This window comes from Bufo bufo, chromosome 5 (assembly GCF_905171765.1).
Source record: "Bufo bufo chromosome 5, aBufBuf1.1, whole genome shotgun sequence".
NCBI lineage: Eukaryota > Metazoa > Chordata > Amphibia > Anura > Bufonidae > Bufo > Bufo bufo.
This window is the reverse complement of record NC_053393.1, coordinates 540667003-540694221: the sequence shown is the minus strand read 5'-3', so window position 1 is coordinate 540694221 and position 27219 is coordinate 540667003. Positions and strand designations below refer to the sequence as shown.

General features: G+C 47.5%; 1 protein-coding gene across 1 annotated transcript in view; it reads right to left on the bottom strand.

Annotated features, from left to right (window-relative positions):
- Positions 1 to 27219, bottom strand: part of BZW2 (basic leucine zipper and W2 domains 2) — a 91068-nt gene that overhangs the window by 43047 nt on the left and 20802 nt on the right. Inside the window, exon 2 of the mRNA XM_040431300.1 lies at positions 2896 to 2960. Within this exon, the coding sequence (XP_040287234.1) occupies positions 2896 to 2953 (58 nt within the window). The 5' untranslated portion in view covers positions 2954 to 2960. The remainder of the gene's footprint in view (positions 1 to 2895; positions 2961 to 27219) is intronic.

Below are 27219 nucleotides of genomic sequence, written 5' to 3'. Positions count from 1 at the left end.
ACATAGTCGGAATACTTCCCCGTGTCAGGGTTACCTTAGGGCCTTTAGGAGGCACGAGACACGGGATCGCCCCTATTGGGGCGGCTATTCCGCTTGTAGGGTCAGTATCAGGGACATCGCCCCATCCCAATGCTTATGAGACATCTGCCTACCCTCCTACAATCATAAGCCATCGGAATAGTCATGTTGCATTCGTTTTTGAATTTCTTTTTGATTTATGTTCTTTTCATTGTATTATGGGTGTATTGGCTTTTATTATTGAATAATTAAAGGTTACGTTTTAGAATTGTGGTCTTTCTGCTACCCCTAGTAATATTTACCACGTTCTACTATAATTCCCCTTGGACAGGGTTATGTCCCTTCTGTGAATTTCTCATGAAGACAATTCAGAGTCTTTAAAATAAAATATAAATAAAAATGAAATGATGTCTGATCACTGCAGTCACAAATCAGTGACCATGTAATATATTGCCCAAGAGGGAGCTGCTCTTATGGAGTGATTCTCTACCTAAAAAGGAGATTTTTGAATGGGAGACCCCATTCAACAATTTTCCAAAATCCAGGTCACTATATTACTTAAAAAGAAAATACTGTTACAATATTTTCCAATGGAATTCACCATAATAAAGGATTTGTAGAAAATTCTTAATGTTCTTGAGAAGGAGTACGTGTTTATTCTGTTAAAAATTAGATATCAAATGTCACCACTGGAGGGCATTCTGCATAATGACTTGCATAAAAACCTCACACAAAGCGCCCTCTAGTGGCAAGAACAGGAAAATATACAAAATAAACCATATGGGAGCATAAATCCGAAATCATTATGCCATGATTGATGTAAAAAAGGAAAATCAGATTTTCCAACAAAGCTAGAACCAGCCCTGTACCTCACATGGATCCAAAGATCTCCCCATTCATTGCTCCAATTGTTCTTCTAGATTCATTTCAAACTGGCAGCTCGGGTGGGCATGCCCTTTCTCAGGGGGTGTCCTTTCTGCTGTAGCACTTTCTGTGTAACTGCCACAATAAAATGTACGGCTGGTGGCAGTTACAGATTTATACTGAGCGCGTGCGACCACCTTAATGAGGTGGATGGAGAAATAAGGAAAGAACCAACAGCAGGTGGCGCTATACAGATACATTTTATTGAATATCTCAGTCGTTATAGCGAATTTTTAATTACTTGCAATTTCAAAAGTATTCAGATCCGGGTGCAGGTTCGAAAAATGTTAAATATTTTCGGGACACAACCCCTTTAGTACAGTCGTGGCCAAAAGTTTTGAGAATTACATAAATATTGGAAATTGGAAAAGTTGCTGCTTAAGTTTTTATAATAGCAATTTGCATATACTCCAGAATGTTATGAAGAGTAATCAGATGAATTGCATAGTCCTTCTTTGCCATGAAAATTAACTTAATCCCCAAAAAACCTTTCCACTGCATTTCATTGCTGTCATTAAAGGATCTGCTGAGATCATTTCAGTAATCGTCTTGTTAACTCAGGTGAGAATGTTAACGAGCACAAGGCTGGATATCATTATGTCAGGCTGATTGGGTTAAAATGGCAGACTTGACATGTTAAAAGGAGGGTGATGCTTGAAATCATTGTTCTTCCATTGTTAACCATGGTGACCTGCAAAGAAACTTGTGCAGCCATCATTGCATTGCATAAAAATGGCTTCACAGGCAAGGATATTGTGGCTACTAAGATTGCACCTCAATCAACAATTTATAGGATCATCAAGAACTTCAAGTAAAGAGGTTCTATTCTTGTTAAGAAGGCTTCAGGGCGTCCAAGAAAGTCCAGCAAGCGCCAGGATCGTCTCCTAAAGAGGATTCAGCTGCGGGATCGGAGTGCCACCAGTGCAGAGCTTGCTCAGGAATGGCAGCAGGCAGGTGTGAGCGCATCTGCACGCACAGTGAGGCGAAGACTTTTGGAAGATGGCCTGGTGTCAAGAAGGCCAGCAAAGAAGCCACTTCTCTCCAAAAAAAACATCAGGGACAGATTGATCTTCTGCAGAAAGTATGGTGAATGGACTGCTGAGGACTGGGGCAAAGTCATATTCTCCGATGAAGCCTCTTTCCGATTGTTTGGGGCATCTGGAAAAAGGCTTGTCCGGAGAAGAAAAGGTGAGCGCTACCATCAGTCCTGTGTCATGCCAACAGTAAAGCATCCTGAGACCATTCATGTGTGGGGTTGCTTCTCATCCAAGGGAGTGGGCTCACTCACAATTTTGCCCAAAAACACAGCCATGAATAAAGAATGGCACCAAAACACCCTCCAACAGCAACTTCTTCCAACAATCCAACAACAGTTTGGTGAAGAACAATGCATTCTCCAACACGATGGAGCACCGTGCCATAAGGCAAAAGTGATAACTAAATGGCTCGGGAACCAAAACGTTGACATTTTGGGTCCATGGCCTGGAAACTCCCCAGATCTTAATCCCATTGAGAACTTGTGGTCAATCCTCAAGAGGCGGGTGGACAAACAAAAACCCACTAATTCTGACAAACTCCAAGAAGTGATGATGAAAGAATGGGTTGCTATCAGTCAGGAATTGGCCCAGAAGTTGATTGAGAGCATGCCCAGTCGGATTGCAGAGGTCCTGAAAAAGAAGGGCCAACACTGCAAATACTGACTCTTTGCATAAATGTCATGTAATTGTCGATAAAAGCCTTTGAGACGTATGAAGTGCGTGTAATTATATTTCACTACATCACAGAAACAACTGAAACAAAGATCTAAAAGCAGTTTAGCAGCAAACTTTGTGAAAACTAATATTTGTGTCATTCTCAAAACTTTTGGCCACGACTGTACTGCTGGACGATAATGAATAATTTAGAAATGTCCCCCTAGGCGTCAGATCAGGGTCTGCACAGTGGGAAACTTACCCCTCTTTCTGGTTTTAAACCGCTGGCCCGTTAGCACTGGCTTCTGGTGCTTATTCATAAAATTTCTGTGAAAAAAAAACAAAAAAAACACACATATATTAATAAAATATGAAAAAAATTCAGTAAAAGAGAACCAGATACCAGCTTCCCCCTTCCTCTGCTTAAAAATAAAATTCCACATGGCCGATTCGGCCCGCCCCGCAGGAGTGGACACCTGCACACCCCATAGTCAGCGTCCACCAGGATCTTCTATGGGCAGTTTATCAGCTCAGGGTGAACTGTGCTGCGCTCACCCACAATGCACTGCTCTCTGGTAACAGGAAACCAGACAAATTCTGAACTGCTTTGGATGTGACTAGAGTAGAAGACATGATGCCACTCAAAATCAATACAAGCCAATGTAATGTAAAGCAGTGAAGGGAGACGGGAACGTGAGACATTTCGGCTCCTCGCACCGCCGCTTCATATTTCGTATTCACAGTAATCTGTGTGCAGCATCTTAAGCGAGCAGCATTGTAATCCAAGGACATCAATGAAGAGCGCGGCGAGCTCGCCTCCCGCTTTAATTCAGGAAGAATACCACTTGGACGGATAACATCACGTTCAACCCATTAATTTTGTGTGATGGTACTTGTGCCACGATGCCAGGGACGGCCGCCATCGAAGGAAACCTGTTCGGTTCACATCTCCTACCGCATAAGACCTTGGCAAATCTCAGACTGCTGAATACAGCATAGGGAGGATCATATCAATATGTACCCGGATGGTGGATGTGAGGAAGGCTCGGGCCACCCCCAGGCCATAGACCCCGGCTGGTTCCTATAAGGGTCCATTCACACGTCCGCAATTTCGTTTCGAATTTTGCGGAACGGAATTGCGGACCCATTCATTTCTATTTTGCCGTTCCCGAAAAAATTGCGGACAAGAATAGGCATATTCTATTAGTGCCGGCAATGTGCGGTCCGCAAAATGCGGAATGCACTTTGCCGCTGTCCGTGTTTTGCGGATCCGCAAAACACGTTACGGACGTGTGAATGGAGCCTTATTCTGTTCACTCCCAGATTTTAGGCCTCCTTCACACGAAACGTATGGCTTTTTCAGTATTTTGCGGTCCGTTTTTCACGGATCCGTTGTTCCATTTTTTTGTGTCCGTTGTGTTTCTGTTTCCATTCCGTTTTTAAGTATGGCATATACAGTATACAGTAATTACATAGAAAAAATTGGGCTGGGAATAAAATTTTCAATAGATGGTTCCGCAAAAACGGAACGGATATGGAAGACATACGGAGTACATTCCGTATGTGTTCAGTATTTTTGCAGACCCATTGACTTGAATTGAGCCACGGAATGTGATTTGTGGGCAATAGTAGGACTTGTTCTATCTTTCAACGGAACGGAAAAACGGAAATACAGAAACGGAATGCATACGGAGTACATTCCGGTTTTTTGGCGGAACTATCGAAATGAATGGTTTCCTATACGGACCGTAAAAAAACGGGGGGGGAAACGGTCGTGTGAAAGAGGCCTTAGGGCAAAGTTTGTGACAGCAGCCTGTATGGTCTGAGGTCTTTATTTAGTTAGTGGGTTTGGCTCATATTTTTACACTTTAGAAGGTCTGGGGTCTGCAGGCAACCTTTATTCAGGAGGTCTGGGGTCTGCAGTTACTTAGTGGCTTTAGTCTGGGGTCTGTATTTATTTAGGGGGTCTTTATTTAAAGGGTTTAAATTCACTATTACTTTAAAGTGTCTGGTCTGGGGCCTGTTTAGTTATTGGGTCTGAGGTGGAGTCCATTTAGTTAGGGTTCTGGTCTTGGGTCTGAAGTTATTTAGGGGGTTTGTTCTAAGCCTGTATTTAAAAGGTCTAGTGTCTGTATTGATTTTGGGTGCCTGGTCTGGGGTCTGTATCTATTTAAAGATTTAGATAGGGCGATTTAGATAGGGCGCCTGGTCTTTGATCTATTTTGTTAGGTGGTATGGACATGGTATTAGTAAGGGGATTTAGTCTGGAGTTTGAAGGCAGTATTTAAAGGGTCTTGTGTCTGTTTTCATTTTGGGTGTCTGCTCCGGGGTCTGTATCTATTTAAAGGGTTTGAGCTCTGTATTACTTTAGGGGGTCTGGCCTGGGGCCTGTTTAGTTGGGGAATCTCGTTCTATATTAATTAGGGGGTCTGGTCTTGGGTTTGTTTTGTTAGGGGCTATGGACTATGTATTAGATAGGGGGCATGGTCTTGGGTTTGTTTTGTTAGGGGGTATGGACTATGTATTAGTTAGGGTGTCTGGTCTGGAGCCTGTTCTGTTAGGGGGTCTGGTTTGGAGCCTGTTTAGTTATTGGATCTGGGCAGGAGTCCATTTAGTTAGGATTCTGATCTTGGGTCTGAATTTATTTAGGGGGTTCGATTTAAGCCTGTATGTGAGGAATATGGATTCCTATTTACTGTCAGCCATGTTCCCACACCGACCTGTGAGGAATATGGATTATTATTTACTGTCAGCCATGCTCCCACACCAGCCACCTGCTGTCAGATAGCAGAGGTAGTCAACTCCACAGGGGGGCCCTGCTTCAAAGCCCAGCCAAATGCCAGAGAACTTCTAGCAGGCCACCTTTGTTTACAATTTCTCACCACTATTCAAATAGCACGGATCCTGCAGGAAAACTTCCATGCCGGGGGTCTAGGCCATTCCCCAGTTCAATGAACATTATCAGACATCATGGAACCGGCGATTCATAAGGAATTATGAATCGCCCGTCCATTGCAGACCTAAACCAGATATGTATTTGTGTCCCTGTGGCCACGATGAAAAGGCCCGTGGTCATAGTTTGGTGGTGGGATGCCAGGGAGGGGAGATATACATATCTCCCCACAGAAACCAAATAATGGTACCATGCTTGGACTCTACTGGTAGCCAGTAGCCAGGCGGATCCATTGGTCCCAGAACCACCTCCCTGCGACATTCTGGTCTGGAGCCATGATCGGTTTTGTGGCTCATTTGCTGCCAGCCCCAGAAGAGGGGGAGTGGACTCCTCCCATAGGCCAGGAGGGGAGGGGAGGGGCTGGCTACAGATCAAAAGGCTTATACCAGCAAGCTGGCGTGTCTTTTCTCTGAAGGGGGGTCACATCATGCCATGTGTTTAGAGGGACCTGCAAACAGCTGACATCACTGCCTCCCATGTGACTACAGCTAAGAACTCATCACAACCCAAAGGACTCATCCATCTGGTAAACTGACTTTTGTTCTGCTTAACCCTGTTGTACCACGCCATCTGTATTTACCACTCAGACCACTGTATATATTTTCTATGTATTGTGTTATTTCTAGTGAGCCCTTAAGGCGATTAAATATATAATTTAATCTTGTGCTGTCTTGTATCTCGATCACGAATCCCCACGTCCGTGTTTCGGCCTAGTAAGACGCTACTGCAGGGTTGGTTTCTCACCCCATATAATCCCGTTAGTGGAGTGGGCTTATATCAAACGAGAAAATGGTGGCAGTATAACCTGGCTGAGGAAGTGCTGTTTCACTGGGGCAGCGAAAAGGCTCCCTCAGTTTGTTGCCTCTCTGTGCCCATGTGGACAGGAGTCTGTGAACACTGTATCAAGCTGATCTTACCTGCTCCTCCAGGAGGGCGTAACATCATGCATTGGTAACCCGTGACCATACCGTATCTCGCTGGCTCTATGTATTTGACATCTGACGTCAGTCGGGGTACGGTATTCGTCACATATTGGTGGCAGAAAAGTGGGATCGAAATACTAATTTGTGCAAGTGTGGGACCCATACTCCCAGACACTAAAGACTACCAGCAGTAGCTTTTGCCGCTGGATTCTTAAGATCAGCTCAACACTAGACAGTCTGAGTGCAAATACAATAAGGTGTGTGCGCGCATCAGGTTGCAGTCTGTGTCAGTGATCATCCGTGGAAATGATGGCCAGTATCACAAGAAGCAAGGCTAAGGAGATGGCCGAGGCTATGAGCGGTGGTGGGGAGGATGCAGTCCAGATAATGGGCCAAGAGGAGGTGGAAGGCGACTTTCTTCAAGACGAGGGGGAGCACAGCCAAAGCTCCCCAAGGAGCCAGTTGCCGGCGGTGGGCCGCCCTCCACCTGCCCATTCCCCCAGCCAGGCAGGCTCAGCTGCTCTCCTCAAAGCTACCGTGGACTCTCTCCAGGCCGGAGACAAGGCTGCCTACGAGACCCTCATGGCAGCTGCAGAACGTCGCGAGCAAGCAGAGGCTGCAAAAAGTCGTAAGCAAGCTGCAGAACGTCGCGAGCAAGCAGAGGCTGCAAATGCTTCAGCTCCAACTGCAGCAGCCCTCCCCAGCCCGATGTGAGTCTCCAGAGATCCGGATTCCAAAACTGCGGGCGGAGGACTTCCCCCTGCTAGACAAAGATGGGGACTTGGACAACTTCTTGTTGGCATTTGAGACGGCCTGCCATCAGTACCAGCTGCTGTTGGACCAATAGGTCAGATTCCTAACGTCACGTCTCAGGGGAAAATCCCTTGAAATATTCGGGTACCTGCCCAGTAAGGACATCAATTAGGCTCTGGTCCGGCAGTACAACTTAACCCCTGAGTCGTACCGGAAAAAGCTCAGAAGTTTGCAGAGGGATCCTACCCAAAGCTGGGCCGATCACATGCGGATTGGAGCTCTCCACCGTCCAGCAGCTGAAGGAGCTCATCGCCACAAAGCAGCTCTTGTGGAATTACCCGGAGAACCTCCAGCAGTACCTCCGTGACCGGAAGCCAAAGGGGGCCTCCGCAAAAGAAGCCCTGGCCGACGAGTACACTAACAGGACTTCAGAGGGCCGGAAACCTGTTGGCTGGAGAGGGGGTAAGACACACTCTGCCCCTGCTGCCCCTAGACCCAAGTGGGCACCGGCCCCTGCTTCACTTTCCACGTCGCTGGGGGAACCCCGACTTTGCCACCTATGTAAGCAGCCAGGACACTTCAAGGTCATGTGTCCACAGCGCCCAAGGTACCCGTCCCAGTCATCGACCCGGAAACTGTCCACTGTGCTGTGTGGGGTTGGTGGGAGGTCCCTTGACAATTTTCAACCAGTCACCGTGGGCCAGGCCGTGACCATGGAACTTAGAGAGACCGGCGCTGAGATGACTCTGGTACGGCCTGAACTGGTGGCACACCATGATTTATTGCCCAGAAGATCCCTTACTGTCTCCGGGATTGGAGGAGTAGAACCGGCGCTGCCCATCGCCAAGGTCTATTTGGACTGGGGCGCCGGTCAAGAAGTGAGGGAGGTGGGGGTATCCTCAAATATCCCTGCCAGTGTTTTGCTGTAAATAGACTTGGGGCGGCTTGTGCCTAAGTACGTGGCCGCTGACACCCCGAGGTCCGATCCCCCAGAATGTGATGCCATGTCCACCCCTCTTAACACCCCTATTAATATTCATAACATGCCTGTTGATGGGGATGTGGGGGTGGGGGATGCAATGTGTGCCTCTCCCCTCAGTGGGGAGGGGGTCATTCCTGCCAGCTGTGCTGAGGCCCCAGGGTGTGGTCAGCAAGCCTGCTGAAACCTGTTGTCCTCAGGTGTGGCGACTGAGGGGACAAGCAGGGGCAGACAGCTGCGGGGGAGGAGGATGAAAATGAGGTCAGAGCTGTCCCAGAAGTAGGGCTCCCAGGTAAAGCCTCAGTGCAGGGTTCCTCCACAAGTGGGATGTCAGAGGGCCAGGTTAGTCTGTCTGGACTGGAGACTTGGTCTGAAGCAGAGGGGAAGCAGGCACTACCAGCGGTGGCAGCGGCCATAGCTGCTGTCATGCTCAAGGGGAGTGCTGGGACCATAGGGGCCCCTCAGGGGTCTGATGGCTTTCCCCCCTCCGACCAAGTAGTTGCCAAGTCAAATCGAGGCCAGGAGACAGGCCCTGAGGACCTGACGTCTATTCCGGCCACGTCCGGTCAGGGGTTTCAGGTGGCGTTAGTGGCTGACGCCAGCCTGAACGCTCTCAAGGAGCAGGCGGCACAGCCTCCCACGGAATCAGACCTCGAGCGGGTGGTCTGGGACCAAGGACGGCTGTACTGGGTCACAGTCCAGCAGGGCTCACCGGAGTAGAGGCCTAGGGACCGGCAGGTAGTAGAACTAACAGGGGACGTGGCAGTCTCGTCTATTCTGGCCATGTCCCACTAGGGGTTTCAGGAGGCGTTAGGGGCTAGTGCCAGCTTGAAAGCTCTCACAGAGCAGGTGGCACGGCCTCCCTTAGACTCCAACCTCCAGAGGGAGGTCTTGGACCAAGGACGGTTGTGCCGGGAAACTGTCCAGCAGGGCTCACCGGAGGTGTGGCCTAGGGACCGACAATTTGTGGTACCCTATACGTTCAGGGCAGAGTTTTTGCGGGTTGCGCATGAAATTCCGATGGCCAGATACCCAGGGGCTGCTAAGACAGAGGCATAGTTCACAATATCCGTTTGACTGTGGGTGACGCTCATGTTGAGGATATGTCATGTTTCGTCCTAAGCGGATTACCTACTCCTCTAGTGTTGGGGCAAGCAAGGCAAATAAATGGTTGGAGTGAGTTTTGCAGAGAGAATTGCCTCACGGCGTCTCTTTCAGAGGTTTCTACCAAGACTGTACCATCATTTCTCTCTGGATTTTCAGATGTGTTTTCCGAGAGTGGTGTCCAGGAGTTGCCCCCTCTCCGGGAGTACAATTGCCCTATTAATCTCATCCCAGGCGCCAAGCGTACTTATATCTCTGAGAGCCTGAGAAAGGGACACATCTGACCCTCGAAGTCACCTGTTGCCGCTGTTTTTTTTTTTGTTAAGAAAAAAGATGGTTCTTTAAGACCTTGTCTGAATTTCAGGGAGCTGAACCGTATCACAATTCGTGATCCATATCTGCTTCCTCTGATCCCGGACCTGTTTAACCAGATTGTTGGGGCTAAAGTTTTTTCTAAGTTGGATTTAAGAGGGGCATACAACCTAGTCAGGGTCAGGGAAGGGGACGAATGGAAGACGGCCTTCAATACCCCTGAGGGTCATTTCGAGAATTTGGTTATGCCCTTTGGTTTGATGAATGCTCCGGCCGTCTTCCAACATTTTGTGAACAGCATTTTTTATCATTTAATGGGGAAATTTGTTCTGGTGTATCTAGATGACATTTCGATTTTTTCTCCTGATTTCAAGACTCATCGGGACCACCTACGTCAGGTCTTGCTCATTCTGCGGGAGAATAAATTGTACGCTAAACTGGAAAAATGTCTGTTTCCAGTTCCGGAGATTCAATTTCTTGGTTTTCTTCTCTCCGCTTCTGGTTTTCGCATGGACCCTGAGAAGGTCCGCGCTGTGCTTGATTGGGAGCTTCCTGAGAATCAGAAGGCGCTGATGCGGTTTTTGGGTTTTGCCAATTATTACAGAAAGTTTATTTTGAATTATTCCTCTGTTGTTAAGCCACTCACTGATATGACTAGAAAGGGGGTAGATTTTTCCTCGTGGTCGGTAGATGCGCTTAAAGCCTTTTCTTCTATCAAAGAGTTTTGCTTCCGCTCCCATTTTGGTACAACCTGATGTCTCTCTACCTTTTATTGTTGAGGTGGACGCTTCTGAGGTGGGTGTGGGTGCGGTCTTATCTAAGGGTCCCTCTCCTGCCAAATGGCGACCGTGTGCCTTTTTCTCAAGGAAACTCTCCTCTGCAGAGAGAAATTAGAGATTCTGGTGGCCGGCTCTTCGTAAGACGGTTGAGGGTTTTGTGGCAGCCTGCGAGACCTGCGCTCGTACCAAGGTCCCTCATTCACGGCCATCGGGTTCTCTCCTCCCGTTACCCATTCCTTCCCGTCCTTGGACGCATCTGTCCATGGACTTCATTACGGACCTGCCTCATTCCTCGGGGAAGACTGTGATTCTGGTGGTAGTGGACCGTTTTAGCAAAATGGCGCATTTCATTCCCTTTCCCTTACCCAATGCTAAGACGTTGGCGCAGGCGTTTGTTGATCACATTGTTAAATTGCATGGCATTTCTTCAGACATCGTTTCTAATAGGGGCACGCAATTTGTTTCCAGATTCTGGAAGGCCTTCTGTTCTCGCTTCGGTTGTCGTTCTCTTCTGCTTTTCACCCGCAGTCGAATGGCCAGACGGAGCGCGTCAATCAGAATCTGGAGACATATCTGCGCTGTTTTGTGGCGGAGAATCAGGAGGATTGGTATTCTTTTTTGTCCCTTGCTGAGTTTTCTTTAAATAACAGTCGCCAGGAGTCCTGTGATAAGTCACCATTTTTTGGTGCAAATGGGTTTCATCCGCAGTTTGGGACATTCTCTGGAGAGGGGTCTTCTGGTTTACCTGATGAGGAGAGATTTTCCTCGTCTTTGTCATTTATTTGGCAAAAGATTCAGGGTAATCTGAAGAGGATGAGTAAGAGATATAAGCGTGTGGCGGATATGAGACGTGTGCCTGGTCCGAACCTAAATGTGGGTGATCTGGTGTGGTTGTCTACAAAGAATATCAAACTGAAGGTTCCCTCCTGGAAGTTGGGTCCTAAGTTTATTGGGCCTTACAAGATCTTGTCCGTCATCAATCCCGTTGCCTTCCGTATTGATCTTCCTCAGACTTGGAAGATCCATAATGTTTTTCACAGGTCCCAATTAAAACCTTATGTCCAACCCACTGTACCCTCCTCTTTGCCTCCTCCTCCGATTGTTGCTGATGGTAATCTTGAATTTCAGGTCTCTAGGATTGTGGATTCTCGCATTATCCGCGGTTCTCTCCAGTACCTCGTTCATTGGGAGGGTTATGGTCCTGAGGAGAGGATGTGGGTCCCAGTGGCGGACATTAAGGCCACTCATCTCATCAGGGCTTTCCATAGGTCTCATCCTGAGAAGGTGGGCTCTAAGTGTCTGGAGTCCACCCGTAGAGGGAGGGGTACTGTCACCGCCAGTTCTGTGAGAAGGTCTGGCAGAAGTCCTTCTCTACCTCTTGCATGATGTTCTTTGTTTTGGTTTCACTTTGTCATCTCCTTTCCTTCTCCCAGGTGTCACCTATTTAGACTAATCGTCTCCCTTTATATTCCCTCCCATACTGCCTCACTTTGCGGTTTATACTACTTCCTGGATGAAGTGTTCACTGCTGGAGGCTGCTGCTGCTGTTTACTCAGATAAGACTTTCCATGTATTGTGTTTCCTTGCTGGCTTGATTCTAGGTGACCCTGACTCCGTCCGTATTAAGTGCAGGGAGCCGGTGGTCGTGTCCCCTCACTATTATGCATACGTGGGCATGCAATCATTTACCATAGAGACCCTTGCATGGGCATAGCAGTCAGGGAGAGCTCTTAGGGTTTTATAGGGCTCACCTATATGCTCCTTAGTTTGGGATCAAGCCAGTCGGATGTTTATTCATAAGTTTCAGCTATCTGCAACATCATCCATGACATATGGATTATTATTTACTGTCAGCCACGTTCCCACACCAGCCATCTGCTGTCAGATAGAAGAGGTAGTGAACTCCACAGGGATGCCCTGCTTCAAAGCCCAGCCAAATGGCAGAGAACTTCTAGCAGGCCACCTTTGTTTACAATTTCTCACCTCTATTCAGATAGCATGGATCCTGCAGGAAAACTTCCCTGCAGGGGGTCTAGGCCATTCCCCAGTTCAATGAACATTATCAGACATCATGGAACCAGCGACCAGCGATTCATAAGGAATTATGAATCACCCGTCCATCGCAGACCTAAACCAGATATGTATTTGTGTCCCTGTGGCCACGATGAACAGGCCCGTTGTCATAGTTTGGTGGTGGGATGCCAGGGAGGGGAGATACACATATCTCTCCACAGAAACCAAATAACGGTACCATGCTTGGACTCTACTGGTAGCCGGAACCCAGGCGGATCTATTCGTCCCAGAACCACCTCCCTGCGACATTCTGGTCTAGAGCCATGAGCCATAATTGGTTAGATGGCTCATTTGCTGCCAGCCCCAGAAGAGGGTGTGTGAACTCCTCCCAGAGGCCGGGAGGGGAGGGGTTGGCTTCAGATCAAAAGGCTTGTGCCAGCAAGCGGGCGTGTCTTTTCTCTGAAGGGGGGGTCACATCGTGCCATGTGTTTATAGGGTCCTGCAAACAGCTGACATCACTGCCTCCCATGTGACTACAGCTAAGAACTCATCACAACCCAAAGGACTCATCCATCTGGTAAACTGACTTTTTGCTCGGTTTAATCCTGTTTGTACCATACCACCTGTATTTGTAACCTCAGACCACTGTATATATTCTTTGTGTGTATAGCGTTATATCTAGTGTGCCCTTAAGGCGATTAAATATATAATTTAATCTTGTGCTGTCTTGTATCTCGATCTGGAATCCCCATGTCCGTGTTTCGGCCTAGTAAGACGCTACTGCGGGTTGGTTTCTCACCCTATATAATCCCGTTTGCGGATTGGGCTTATATCAAACGAGAAACTGGTGGCAGTATACCCGGGCTGAGAACGTGTTGTTTCACTGGGGCAGTGAAAAGGCTTCCTCAGCTTGTTGCCTCTCTGTGCCCGTGTGGACAGGAGGAGTCTGTGAACCCTGTACCAAGCTGACCTTACCTGCTCCTCAGGGACGGCGTAACGTCACGCCTTGGTAACCAGTGACTATACCGTATCTCGCTGGCTCTACGTATTTGACGTCCGACGTCAGTCGGGGTACGGTATTAGTCACACTGTATTTAAAGGGTCTAGTGTCCGTTTTGATTTGGGGTTTCTGGTCTGGGGGTCTGTATCTATTTAAAGGGTTTGAGGTGGGGGTGGCCATTCCAAAAAAGGAGAACATCCTAGGCCATGCCTTTTCCTGTTAAGCCACGTCCATCAACCAACCACTAAGAAGTAACAGTATCGGCAAGAAAAAAGAAAAGAAGGGGGGGTGGAGCGACTCTTACAGGGGTTCTAGTCTGGGGTCTGAATAGTTAGGGGGTGCAGGCCCTGTATTGGTTTAACTAAGTCCAGGGTCTATATTTATTTGGGGAGTCTGGTCTGGGATCTGATTAGGGGCATGAATTTATTTAGGGGGTTTGTTCTAAGCCTGTATTTAGAGGGTCTGGGGTGCGATACTGGGGCATGTCCTGTATAAAAAGGGCAGGGCACACTTTTCTGATTCGGCTCCACACAAGGTCTTCATGACAACACTGCACCTGACAGAAATCAGTACAGGACATATTGTCACCAGAATCTCAGTAGTGCAGCCTCGGGCTTTGGACCTGTGACTTCAAAGGATCTTTTATTTTTTGCCTGAAAGTAAAATATTCTAAAAACATTTTTCAAAATTTTAAAGAGTTAGTACAGGGTTATAAAAAAACATGGCTGTTTTCACACCTGTCCACGGTCTGTGCCTGGTATTACAGCTCAGTTCCATTAAAGTGAATGGAGCTGAGGTGCAATACCATATACAACCTGCATGCAGAGGTGGCGCTGTCTTTGGAAGAACGCAATCATGTCCCCAGGCACGTAGACGGAGGTCCACGTTATGACAGGTCTGTCTCCTGCCGGGATATTATTTTGAGCGAGCGGCTTCTGCGTGCGGCTATAATTAGCTCACAATTCAGTGTCCTCTAATCTGCTCTGGAGTATCAGGGTCACGCTGAACAAGGTGCCGATAACGGCTCCGCATGCAGGGAGGAAAGGAGGGCTTAAAGGGCAACTCCACTCAAAAGACACAGTGCCCCTATGACATCACTGCTTGCCATTTATGACATAATCTATGCTTTTTGGGATTATACATAATGGGTTCCTGGGGTAAAAACTGTCCCTAAATGTGTCAGTGTGGCCCACAGCAACCAATCAGATCTCTGCTTTCGTTTTTAAACCCGCCATGTGAAAACTGAAAGGGTTAAGAGGTCGTGATACAGATGTCAGAGAACAATCGTTCGGCTGAAGCCATCTCCCCGACTTCCCTGTCCACATCCATGATCTGCTCCGCCGAGCACGTATGTGTTTTCAATGGGGAGAGAAGGGAAACCGCTGTCATCTGCAGATACCTCTGTCCCCTCCCAACACCTCTGTCTCCTCCAGAAGCCTCAGTCTCTTCCCAATGACACTCACTGTCCCCTCCTGAAGCCTTTGTCCCGTCCCGACGCCTCTGTCTTCTCCAGAAGCCTCTGTTCTCAACCGAAGCCTCTGACTCTTCCCGATGCCTCTGTCCCCTCCAGAAGCCTCTGCTCCACTGGAAGAATCTGTCCCCTTCCAATACCTCTCTCTCCTCCAGACACCTCTGTCCCTTCCCAACACCTGTCCAGTCCTGACACCTCTGTCCCCTCCAGAAGCCTCTGTTCTCACCCGAAGCCTCTGACTCTTCCCGATGCCTCTGTCCCCTCCAGAAGCCTCTGCTCCACTGGAAGAATCTGTCCCCTTCCAATACCTCTGTCTCCTCCAGACACCTCTGTCCCTTCCCAACACCTGTCCAGTCCTGACACCTCTTTCCCCTCCAGAAGCCTCTGTTCTCACCTGAAGCCTCTGACTCTTCCCGATGCCTCTGTCCCCTCCAGAAGCCTCTGCTCCCCTGGAAGAATCTGTCCCCTTCCAATACCTCTGTCTCCCCCAGACACCTCTGTCCCTTCCCAACACCTGTCCAGTCCTGACACCTCTGTCCCCTCCAGAAGCCTCTGTTCCCTTCAGAAGTCTCTGACTCTTCCGAACACCTCTGCTCCGTCGGTAGCCTCTGTCCCCTTGTGACACCTCTGTCCCCTTCCGATGCCTCTGTCTCCTCCAGACACCTCTGTCCCTTCCCAACACCTGTCCAGTCCTGACACCTCTGTCCCCTCCAGAAGCCCCTGTTCCCTCCAGAAGTCTCTGACTCTTCCGAACGCCTCTGCTCCGTCGGAAGCCTTTGTCCGCTACTGAGACCTCAGTCTCCTCCAGAAGCCTCTGTCCACTCCATACGCCTTCATCCTCTCCAGAATCCTCTGTCCTCTCCCGAAGCCTCAGTCTCTTACCAACACCCCTGTCCCCTCCAGAAGCCTCCTTCCCTTCTCGATGCCTCAGGTCTCTTCCCAACACCTCTGTCCTTTCCCGACGCCTCTGTCCCCTCCTGAGATCTCTGTCCCCTCCAGAAGCCTCCAACCCCTCCGTCTCTTCACAACACCTCTATCCCCTCCTGAGATCTCTGTGCCCTCCAGAATTCTCTGTCCCCTCCAGAAGCCTCCTTCCCAATGCCTCAGTCTCTTCCTAACGCCTCTGTCCCCTCCAGAAGCCTCCTTCCCTTCCCAATACCTTCCCTTCCCAATACCTCAGTCTCTTCACAACACCTCTGTCCCCTCCCGACACCTCTGTCCCTTCCCGAGATCTCTGTCCCCTCCCAATACCTCTGTCCCCTCCAGAAGCCTCCATCCCCTCCCGACGCCTCAGTCTCTTCCCAATGCCTCTGTCCTCTCCCAACACCTCTGTCCCATCCAGAAGCCTCGTTCCCTTCCCGAAACCTCAGTCTCTTCCTGACACCTCTGTGCCCTCCCAACACCTCTGTCCCCTCCAGAAGCCTCCTTCTCCTCCTGTTTATTATCTCCTGGTAAAACAAATTCAATGTGCCTGATCCTTCTCTGGAGTCGGGAGCTCCCCATACATATAAGATTTTTAGCCGGTTCCGCCAAAAAAGCAAGTCCAGCCGACAATATTCGAATGTGTACAGGGACGTTTAAAGTAGTCCAGATAGTCCCGTTTTTTTCTGGGACTGAGTAGTAATGCCTCATTCACCCGTCAGCGTTTGGTCAGTGATTTCCATCAGTGATTGTGAGCCAAAACCAGGATTGGAGCCTCCACAGAGATAAGGTATAAGGGAAAAAGACCCTGGTTTTGGCTCAAAATCACTGATGGAAATCACTGACCAAACACGGACGTGTGAATGAGGCATGAATAGGCAGAGTGTATAAAGATTTGCATAAAAGCGTCGTTTTATAAAGTTTATATGGAGGTTTTGTAGGTAAAATGGGTGAAGCTTAAATGTTCTGTGACTTGGAGTTGCTCCTAGTCCCCCTATCTGCAAAAATGGCCCAGAAGAAACATCAAGTCTTGATTTGTCCTCTAAATTCCGATCGGCTATAAAAAAGAACTGCAAAATCTGGCTGACAACCAATCTAATCACCAGAAAGTGCTCACCAGGGTTGTCACTCAGCTTTCCAAAGCCGCCAAATGGCAATGGGATCTGCCGAGCTACACGGCCATATTAATGCACAGCTCGAGTTGCCATTCGGGGCTCTAGAAAAGCCGGGTGACAACCCCTGTGGGAGCTGTAAAGTTGTCAATGTTGGTTGTCATCCAGTTTGTTTCATAAAAGGGCAGTAACAGATTCACAGAGGACGGGTGCGATTTGTTTTTATTATTGGGTTATATTTTTTGCATGTGTCGGGTTTCACCGCGGAGAATCTAAAACTTGTTCCTTTACAGATGCAGAAGTCATCAGCGGCGTAGCGCGGTTATACCGCCCACTGTGCCCCTCTCAGGTTCCCCAACACTCACACGGACCTGCAGACTCATAGCTATAATTTAAGAACTGGTTCCAAGAAGAATCTGCCGCCATGTACGTGAACCTACCGCTGTATGTGTACGGCCAGATACCAGGAACCACGATGCCCTCCACCACCGGCGTCAACTTAAAACATGTCCTCCTGTCATCAATCCCAAACACAGTAGGGTTAGGGCTCATTTACACCACCGTGGTTTTGTTCTGCATCCGAGCCGCGTTTTTTGCGGCTCGGGTGCGGACCCATTCACTTCAATGGCGCCGCAAAAGATGCGGACAGCACTCCGTGTGCTGTCCGCATACGTTTCTCCGTTCCGTGGCCCCGCAAAAATTATTGCGTTTTGCAGACAAGAATAGGCATTTCTATAATGGGCCTCCTGTTCCGTTCCGCAAATTGCAGAAGGCACACGGGCGGCATCAGTGTTTTGCGGATCCGCAATTTGCGGACCGCCAAAAAATCGGCACGGTTGTGTGAAAGAGCCCTTAGTCCCAGTCCATAAGGAACATTATCTGCAGCATTTTCTAAAATTTGTTTTAATTACAGAAAAATATTTTTCAATGGGGGGGAAACAGTGGAGGACCCCGCCATGACTACTGAGAGGGTCATAACTAAGGGGGGAGGGGGGGATGGAACTGTCAAGACTAGTGAGAACAGAAGGAAAGCACTGCCGTAACTAGTCGGAGAGGAAGGCACTGCCCTGACTACTGGAGGGGAAAGAAAGCACTACCATGACTAGTGGGGGGAGAGGAGGAAGCCCCTGTTATGACTAGTGAGAGCGGATGGAAAGCACTGCCATGACTAGTGGGGGAGCAGAGGATGGAAAGCACTGCTTCAACTAGTAGGGGGGAGGAAGGCACTGACATGGCTAGAAAAAGGGAGACAATGCACTGCTGTGACTAAAGGGGGAGGCACTGCCGTGATAAATGGGGGAAGGAGGCGCTGCCGTGACTGGTGAGGGAAAATGCACTACTGTGTCTAATGGGGGAATGAGGCACTGCCATCCTTAACAGAGGAAGGAGGCACTACCATGGCTAGCGGGTAGGAGGCACTGTAGTGAGTAATGAGAGGAAAGGAAAAGCACTGATTTGACTAGTAGGGGGGTGTAAGGCACAGATGTGACCATTGAGTGAGGCACTGATGTGACTAGTAGGGGGAAAGAAGGCACTGCTGTGACTAACGAGGGAAGCACTTCTGTGACTATTGGGGGAGCAGGCATTGCCATGACTGGTAACAGGGAAGGGAAAGCACTGCTTTGACTAATAGCGGGAGTAAGGCACTGCTGTAACTAGTGGGGGAGGGGGGCTGTCACAAACAATTACAATGCCCATCATCACATTATTTATTTCGTTATTTATGTTGCTCACTTATATAGCGCTACTATATCCTGCAGCGCTGTACAGACATCATCATCATCATCATCACTCGCTGTCCCCACTGGACCCGAGGATCCAATCCAAGTTCCCCATCAGTATGTCTTTGCATTGTTGGGAGGAAAGCGGGGGAAACCCACACAAATGCGGGGAGAACATACAAACTCCATGGGCAGAGGAATTAAGCACCCCCCACTATATGGTGGTATCATGTGTGCAGTATATGGCAGCATTATTTGTGCATTTTATTAGTATTATTTGGATATGGTATATTAATTAGCCACTATATGATGGTATTATGTGGGCTATATATGCCGGCATTACCTTGGCACTATATGGCAATATTACTTGGGGTAACATTCTGCAAAACAAACCCCCTAAAAATAGCAAGCAGGGGTGCCCTACTTTGCTAACTCCCCTTTACGATAGTGGCGGCAGTTATTAAGGGCCGGTTTTGCAGTAGACTGCAATCTTAGTAAATCAGAGCCTCCGTCCCGGTGATTTGTGCCGCCTACTATGTGACCTAGTAGAAAGTAAACAGCTGCTGGCACCGTCCAGCCGCACAAACATGAAAACCTGGCAAGCAGCGCACAAACTAACAGGACACGTTAGGGGGCCCAAAAATTCCACTTGTGTCTCCAATAAACACTGATTCTCCAGCCTGTGCTCCTAATAAAATGACCGCCACATGTCAGGACAATACTATGGCCATATACATCAATGGGACTTGATAGCAGATTATCAGATGCCGGATTAAAGAAAGTCTATTGCATGTACTGAATAGCCTCCTTTCTTGCCAATTGCAAATACCTGCAGCAGCCACTAGGGGGAACATGGAGATTTATACAGCTCCCATTGAGTTCAATGTAATCTGCTGTGGGGCAGCTGTCAGCAGGATCAACTCTATTAAATCAGTCATACTGCCTGGTTGAGTTGATCCTGCTGATTAAAATGATACCTGTCTTGTGAAAATCGGTTGTGGGTCTCCCTAGAAAACTATTTTTATTCTTTATGTAAATTAGGTCTTCAGTGCATTGAGGGGGCGGGGCCAACACCAGACACCTGAAGAAGCCCATAAAAAATTAAAAATGTGTTTTTCTCGGGAACAGCATAATCGATTTTCACAAGACAGGTATCATTTTAATCACCAGGATCAACCCTACCATGCAGTATGCCTGCGGAGGTAATCAAGGAGGACCCTTTCTTTTTTCTAAAGAAGTCCAGAAGGTGGTCTTATTCTCTCTACTCCCATTACTAGCGCTTCCGGAGACCAATAATGGGATGGACATAAAAAAAGAGAAAATTTGTGTAGCAGCACAATGATAGAAAAATAGGGTAAATACAACCTTTTAGTGGTGGTGCCAGCAGTGTTGGGTGCCAGTCTGAAGCTCCCTCAGCAAGACGTAGAACTCGTAAGGAGACCGCAGCACTCACTTGTCTTCTATAATCCAAACTTTATTCACCAACTTAGTGCGACGTTTCCACCGTCATGGTCTTTTCATGCTTGAGTGCTGCGGCCTCCTTACAAGTTCTAAATAATGGGATGGAATCATGCCTCATTCTAATACAAATGAAATCATATTGATGCCTTAAGCTAAAAAGAAGCTTAGTGACAGGTTCCCTTTGTCTTACTGACAGGTTCCCTTTGTCTTGGTTACAGGTTCCTTTTGTCTTGGTGACAGGATCCCTATTGTCGTGATCCCAGGTTCCCTTTTGTCTTACTGACAAGTTCCCTTTGTCATGGCGACAGGTTCCCTTTTCTCTTGGTGACAGGTTCCCTTTTCTCTTGGTGACAGGTTCCCTTTTCTCTTGGTGACAGGTTCCCTTTGTCTTAGTGACAGGTTCCCTTTTCTCTTGGTGACAGGTTCCCTTTTCTCTTGGTGACAGGTTCCCTTTTGTCTTGGTGACAGGTTCCCTTTTCTCTTGGTGACAGGTTCCCTTTTCTCTTGGTGACAGGTTCCCTTTTGTCTTGGTGACAGGTTCCCTTTTGTCTTGGTGACAGGTTCCCTTTTGTCTTGGTGACAGATTCCCTTTGTCTTAGTGACAGGTTCCCTTTTGTTGACAGGATCCCTTTTGTTGACAGGTTCCCTTTGTCTTAGTGACAGGTTCCCTTTTGTTGACAGGATCCCTTTGTCTTAGAGACAGGTTCCTTTTGTCTTGGTGACAGATTCCCTTTGTCTTAGTGACAGGTTCCCTTTTGTTGACAGGATCCCTTTTGTTGACAGGTTCCCTTTGTCTTGGTGACAGGTTCCCTTTTGTCTTAGTGACAGGTTCCCTTTTGTTGACAGGATCCCTTTGTCTTAGAGACAGGTTCCCTTTTGTCTTGGTGACAGGTTCCCTTTTGTCTTGGTGACAGGTTCTCTTTGTCTTGGTGACAGGTTCCCTTTTGTCTTGGTGACAGGTTCCCTTTTGTCTTGGTGACAGGTTCCCTTTGTCTTAGTGACAGGTTACCTTTTGTTGACAGGATCCCTTTTGTCTTAGTGACAGGTTCCCTTTGTCTTAGTGACAGGTTCCCATTGCCTTACTGACAGGTTCCCTTTGTCTTAGTGACAGGTTCCCTTTTGTTGACAGGATCCCTTTTGTTGACAGGTTCTCTTTGTCTTGGTGACAGGTTCCCTTTGTCTTAGTGACAGGTTCCCTTTTGTTGACAGGATCCCTTTTGTCTTAGTGACAGGATCCCTTTTGTCTTAGTGACAGGTTCCCTTTGTCTTAGTGACAGGTTCCCATTGCCTTACTGACAGGTTCCTTTTTGTCTTGATGACAGGTTCCTTTTTGTCTTGATGACAGGTTCTTTAAAAATACAGACCCTGAGTTTGAATGGAAATGCAGCACCCTGCAACTTTACCCCTTGTGCTCACCAAATCATCAGGCAGGCGATATACGAGAGTCTCGTTTTTTTCGGCTGTCACATTTATTGTCACTCAGCTTTCAAATGTTCTCTTTTCTGACATGAAAAAAACATGTTCATTCAAATCGAGGGAAATCTTTGCTTCTGATGGAAACAGATGGCGGCTCTTATGTTCACCACATCATGGCTTCTTTACAGAGTAGCCGTCATCACCGCTGAAGACACGGGCACAACTGCCCCCAGCAAACTGCCTGGGTGGGAGAATGTGTGACCCCCTAGACTCTTCACCCACTGGCTCTCCAGACCAGCAGAGACGGCTTTCCTCCGCTGACTGGCACTGTGCAGACGTCACCCATCACTCTGCCTTTATGGATTTCTCCAGGTAGACGGTGAATAAATGCAGGCGTCCTTTGTATTCCAGTATAATGGCTTCTAAGTGCCTTGTGAAAAGCAGCCTCTATGTAATACAAAAGCGGAGCCCCACTTTAAATGTCACTTAGTGGTGGACACAAAACGACTGGAGGAATTACAGCGGCTTGTCATCTCAGCTGTAAAAAGGCATAAAAAGGAGAAGCTGGAGGTTACAGGCAGCAGTCATCAGGACTGACGTCCTCATCCTATGTCACGGCTGGCTGAGGGGACAGAATAACCGCCGACGTCTGCGCGGTCTGACCGCCGTCTCATGTATAGGCGTACCACCGCACTCAGAAATGAGGCTTAAATATGTCTTTGTTTTATTAAAGTGTTTCGGTCTAACCATAGACCTCGTTCATGGCCATGTGGTCCCTAGAGCCGCAAACATGGCGTCAGAAGTGAGGAGAATGGAGCGTCCAGTGCGATGCAATGTGATATCACTTATCTATCGGACAGGAACCTGTAGAGGAAACGTCCGAAACCGACCAGAAAAACCACAAACCAGAAACCCTAGTGCAACAGTTCATCACAGCTGAGGGATTGCTACAATCATATCCAATCAAGTGGGCACTTTCCCTGCACAGTGATGTCCCATTGTGCTTTATCCCTGTACTGTGACATCACTGTGTGTATTATCCCTGTACTGTGACATCACTGTGTTTATTATCCCTGTACTGTGACATCACTGCGTTTATTATCTCTGTACTGTGACATCACTGTGTGTAATATCCCTGTACTGTGACATCACTGTGTGTAATATCCCTGTACTGTGACATCACTGTGTGTAATATCCCTGTACTGTGACATCACTGTGTGTAATATCCCTGTACTGTGACATCACTGTGTGTATTATCCCTGCACTGTGACATCACTGTGTGTATTATCCCTGCACTGTGACATCACTGTGTGTATTATCCCTGTACTGTGACATCACTGTGTGTAATATCCCTGTACTGTGACATCACTGTGTGTAATATCCCTGTACTGTGACATCACTGTGTGTAATATCCCTGTACTGTGACATCACTGTGTGTATTATCCCTGCACTGTGACATCACTGTGTGTATTATCCCTGTACTGTGACATCACTGTGTGTATTATCTCTGTACTGTGACATCACTGTGTGTATTATCCCTGCACTATGACATCACTGTGTGTATTATCCCTGCACTGTGACATCACTGTGTGTATTATACCTGCACTGTGACATCACTGTGTGTATTATCCCTGTACTGTGACATCACTGTGTTTATTATTCCTGTACTGTGACATCACTGTGTTTATTATCCCTGTACTGTGACATCACTGTGTTTATTATCCCTGCACTATGACATCACTGTGTGTATTATCTCTGTACTGTGACATCACTGTGTGTATTATCTCTGTACTGTGACATCACTGTGGTTATTATCCCTGTACTGTGACATCACTGTGTTTATTATCTCTGTACTGTGACATCACTGTGTTTATTATCCCTATACTGTGACATCACTGTGTGTATTATCCCTGTACTGTGACATCACTGTGTTTATTATCCCTGTACTGTGACATCACTGTGTTTATTATCTCTGTACTGTGACATCACAGTGTTTATTATCCCTGTACTGTGACATCACTGTGTGTATTATCCCTGTACTGTGACATCACTGTGTGTATTATCCCTGTACTGTGACATCACTGTGTGTATTATCCCTGTACTGTGACATCACTGTGGTTATTATCCCTGTACTGTGACATCACTGTGTTTATTATCCCTGTACTGTGACATCACTGTGTTTATTATCCCTGTACTGTGACATCATTGTATGTATTATCCCTGTACTGTGACATCACTGTGTTTATTATCCCTGCACTATGACATCACTGTGTGTATTATCTCTGTACTGTGACATCACTGTGTGTATTATCTCTGTACTGTGACATCACTGTGGTTATTATCCCTGTACTGTGACATCACTGTGTTTATTATCTCTGTACTGTGACATCACTGTGTGTATTATCCCTGTACTGTGACATCGCTGTGTTTATTATCTCTGTACTGTGACATCACTGTGTTTATTATCCTGTACTGTGACATCACTGTGTTTATTATCCCTGTACTGTGACATCATTGTGTGTATTATACCTGTACTGTGACATCACTGTGTGTATTATCCCTGTACTGTGACATCACTGTGTTTATTATCCCTGTAATGTGACATCACTGTGTTTATTATCCCTGCAATATGACATCATTGTGTGTATTATCTCTGTACTGTGACATCACTGTGTTTATTATTCCTATACTGTGACATCACTGTGTTTATTATCTCTGTACTGTGACATCACTGTGTTTATTATCCCTGTACTGTGACATCACTGTGTTTATTATCTCTGTGCTGTGACATCACTGTGTTTATTATCTCTGTACTGTGACATCACTGTGTTTATTTTCTCTGTACTGTGACATCACTGTGTGCATTATCCCTGTACTGTGACATCACTGTTTATTATCTCTGTACTGTGACATCACTGTGTTTATTATCCCTGTACTGTGACATCACTGTGTTTATTATCCCTGTACTGTGACATCACTGTGTGTATTATCCCTGTACTGTGACATCACTGTTTATTATCTCTGTACTGTGACATCACTGTGTTTATTATCCCTGTACTGTGACATCACTGTGTGTATTATCTCTGTACTGTGACATCACTGTGTGTATTATCCCTGCACTATGACATCACTGTGTGTATTATCCCTGCACTATGACATCATTGTGTGTATTATATCTGTACTGTGACATCACTGTGTGTATTATCCCTGCACAGTGATGTCCCATTGTGCTTTATCCCTGTATTGTGACATCACTGTGTTTATTATCTCTGTACTGTGACATCACTGTGTTTTATCCCTGTACTGTGACATCACTGTGTTTTATCCCTGTACTGTGACATCACTGTGTGTATTATCCCTGCACAGTAATGTCCCATTGTGCTTTATCCCTGTACTGTGACATCACTGTGTTTATTATCTCTGTACTATGACATCACTGTATTTATTATGTCTGTACTGTGACATCACTGTGTTTTATGTCTGTACTGTGACATCACTGTGTTTTATCCCTGTACTGTGACATCACTGTGTTTTATCCCTGTACTGTGACATCACTGTGTTTTATCCCTGCACAGTGACATCACTGTGTGCACTCACACCCTTGAACTGGGTTTTCTGTAATATAATAGGAGACCAGTAGAGTTAGGGGCACCTAACTTTAGGCATGGAAATCATCAAGTTCCCTTTCCAGACAGACCTCACCAGTGGCCCAACTGCCTGACAGGGACTAATGTAATGGTCTCTAACCTGTGGCTATCATCTATTGCAAAAATACAACTCCCATGATGCCATGCATGCTTGGTGTTGTAGTGCATTAAGCAGTCGACACCTGATTTTATTTCAAGACACGGAGGCTCCTATTGCTTAACCCTTTCTTTACTGAAATACAGCAGCAAAGAAGATAATCAGAAAAAACATTTGACCAATGAGGATAAAGTCCCGCCCCTTAGATCCCCTATATAGGGACCTCCTTCACACCACATCTTCCTCTTTCTTTGCTGCTGCAGTTCAGTTCAGTTTTCTCACTACAGCCTCTGGGGCTGTGGGGGATTTATCTATAATTGCGTTTACTGTATCTTAACTCAGTTTCAGGAGTGTATATATATATATATATTTATGTAATTTACTTATTTCTTATATTTATATATATTTCTTACTCCTATATATTTAGTTTTTTCCCTCCTACTGGTTTCCCCTTTTTCTTCAGTGTCTGCCCACCTACCGGTGCCACCTTGGACGTTTCCCATAGGGAGGGGAGTTTTTCCCTCCCCTCCATTGCTCAGACGGGTGTTTCCTCCTCTTTTCCCCGCTTGTGACTACCGCGGTCTCCCCCGGTCGTTGCACTCCTTTTCCTGAGCTCACTAGGACCGAGCGCCATCTTCGCGCTTCCCCTCCTTCACCTGAAGTCCCGCTCTCGCAGGATTTCAGGCCGCGCCTGAGATTTCACCGCCAGTTACGTCCGAGATCTCGCGAGACTTTGGACGCCATTGCGCTTTCGCCATTGGACACCCGGTACTTGCCGCGCTCCTCTCGCCCCTTGGTTAGGGTTTTTTCTTGCCCCCCCTATATTACCTGTGGTATTTTCAGTAACCCCTTGATCCCTGGTACCGCGGTCTGGGGTGATTAACTCCTTACCTACTCTTGTGTCGCAACTTGTGTGTGTCTGTTTCTCCCTACTGCCATGTCCCAGAAATCGGGTTTGCTCCAGAGTGGCCCTACTCCAGAGGCTAGCCCTTCCCCAGCTACAGTACAAACTGTACCCCCATCCGCGGGGAGTATTCCTTCGGCGGATTCCCAGGCTAGGGCTCTACAACAAACCATTTCTGATGCTATTTTCTCAGCAATGGGCTCTATGTCCTCGGCCCTGACCAGCTCTCTGTCACAGGTCCTCTATGCCCAGACCGGGGCTGCGACCCCTGATGCTCTGCCTAATACCTCCAGAAACACCTTGAATGATGGCTTAGTTCCATCCTCTGACAGCGCGCTCCAGTCGCGCAAAAGAGCCTGTCCGCGCCAGGCAGAACATGCACGGAGTTGGAAAGCGGCTAGATCCCAGCCGGCACCTGAATCTGACTCTCAGGAGTCTGAGGAGGAGGTGATGTTACAATCCCCAGTTAACTCTGAGGAAGACGAGGTGCATTTTGAGAATGACCAGCCCATGCAGGACTCTGGGTCGCCCCAGTTGTCTCGCCCGGCTGCGACTAAGTCGTCCTCGACTGCGGAGGGGCATATGTCCCTAACGGACCCCTCTGGTACTCCGTTATTTGACCCAGACTCTCTTCACCACCCTAGATCTTCAGAGTGGCTCCCCGCACCCCATGTTGCTAATTACCTGGAATCTATGGTCCGCAAGCCCCTGAGTAAGGGGGCCAGAAACAAGTTACGAGCTGAATGCCCCCGTCCAGCGATCCAGAACAAGGTCTGTGAAATGCCTACGGTCGACCCTAAGGTCGTACAGTTTTTAGCGAAATCAGGTTTTAGTCCCCGCAGGGGCCTGTACTCGGCCTTGCGGGCCTGCCAGGACAAATTACTAGATGTCATGGGTCCGCTGGCCAAAATATTTGATATGGTGGAATTGGCAAAAGCAGAGGGCCGATTAGTTGACCCTGAAGAACTTAGAGGTTGGGTTCAGAGAGCCATATGCATGGCTGGCAATGCCAACACTTCT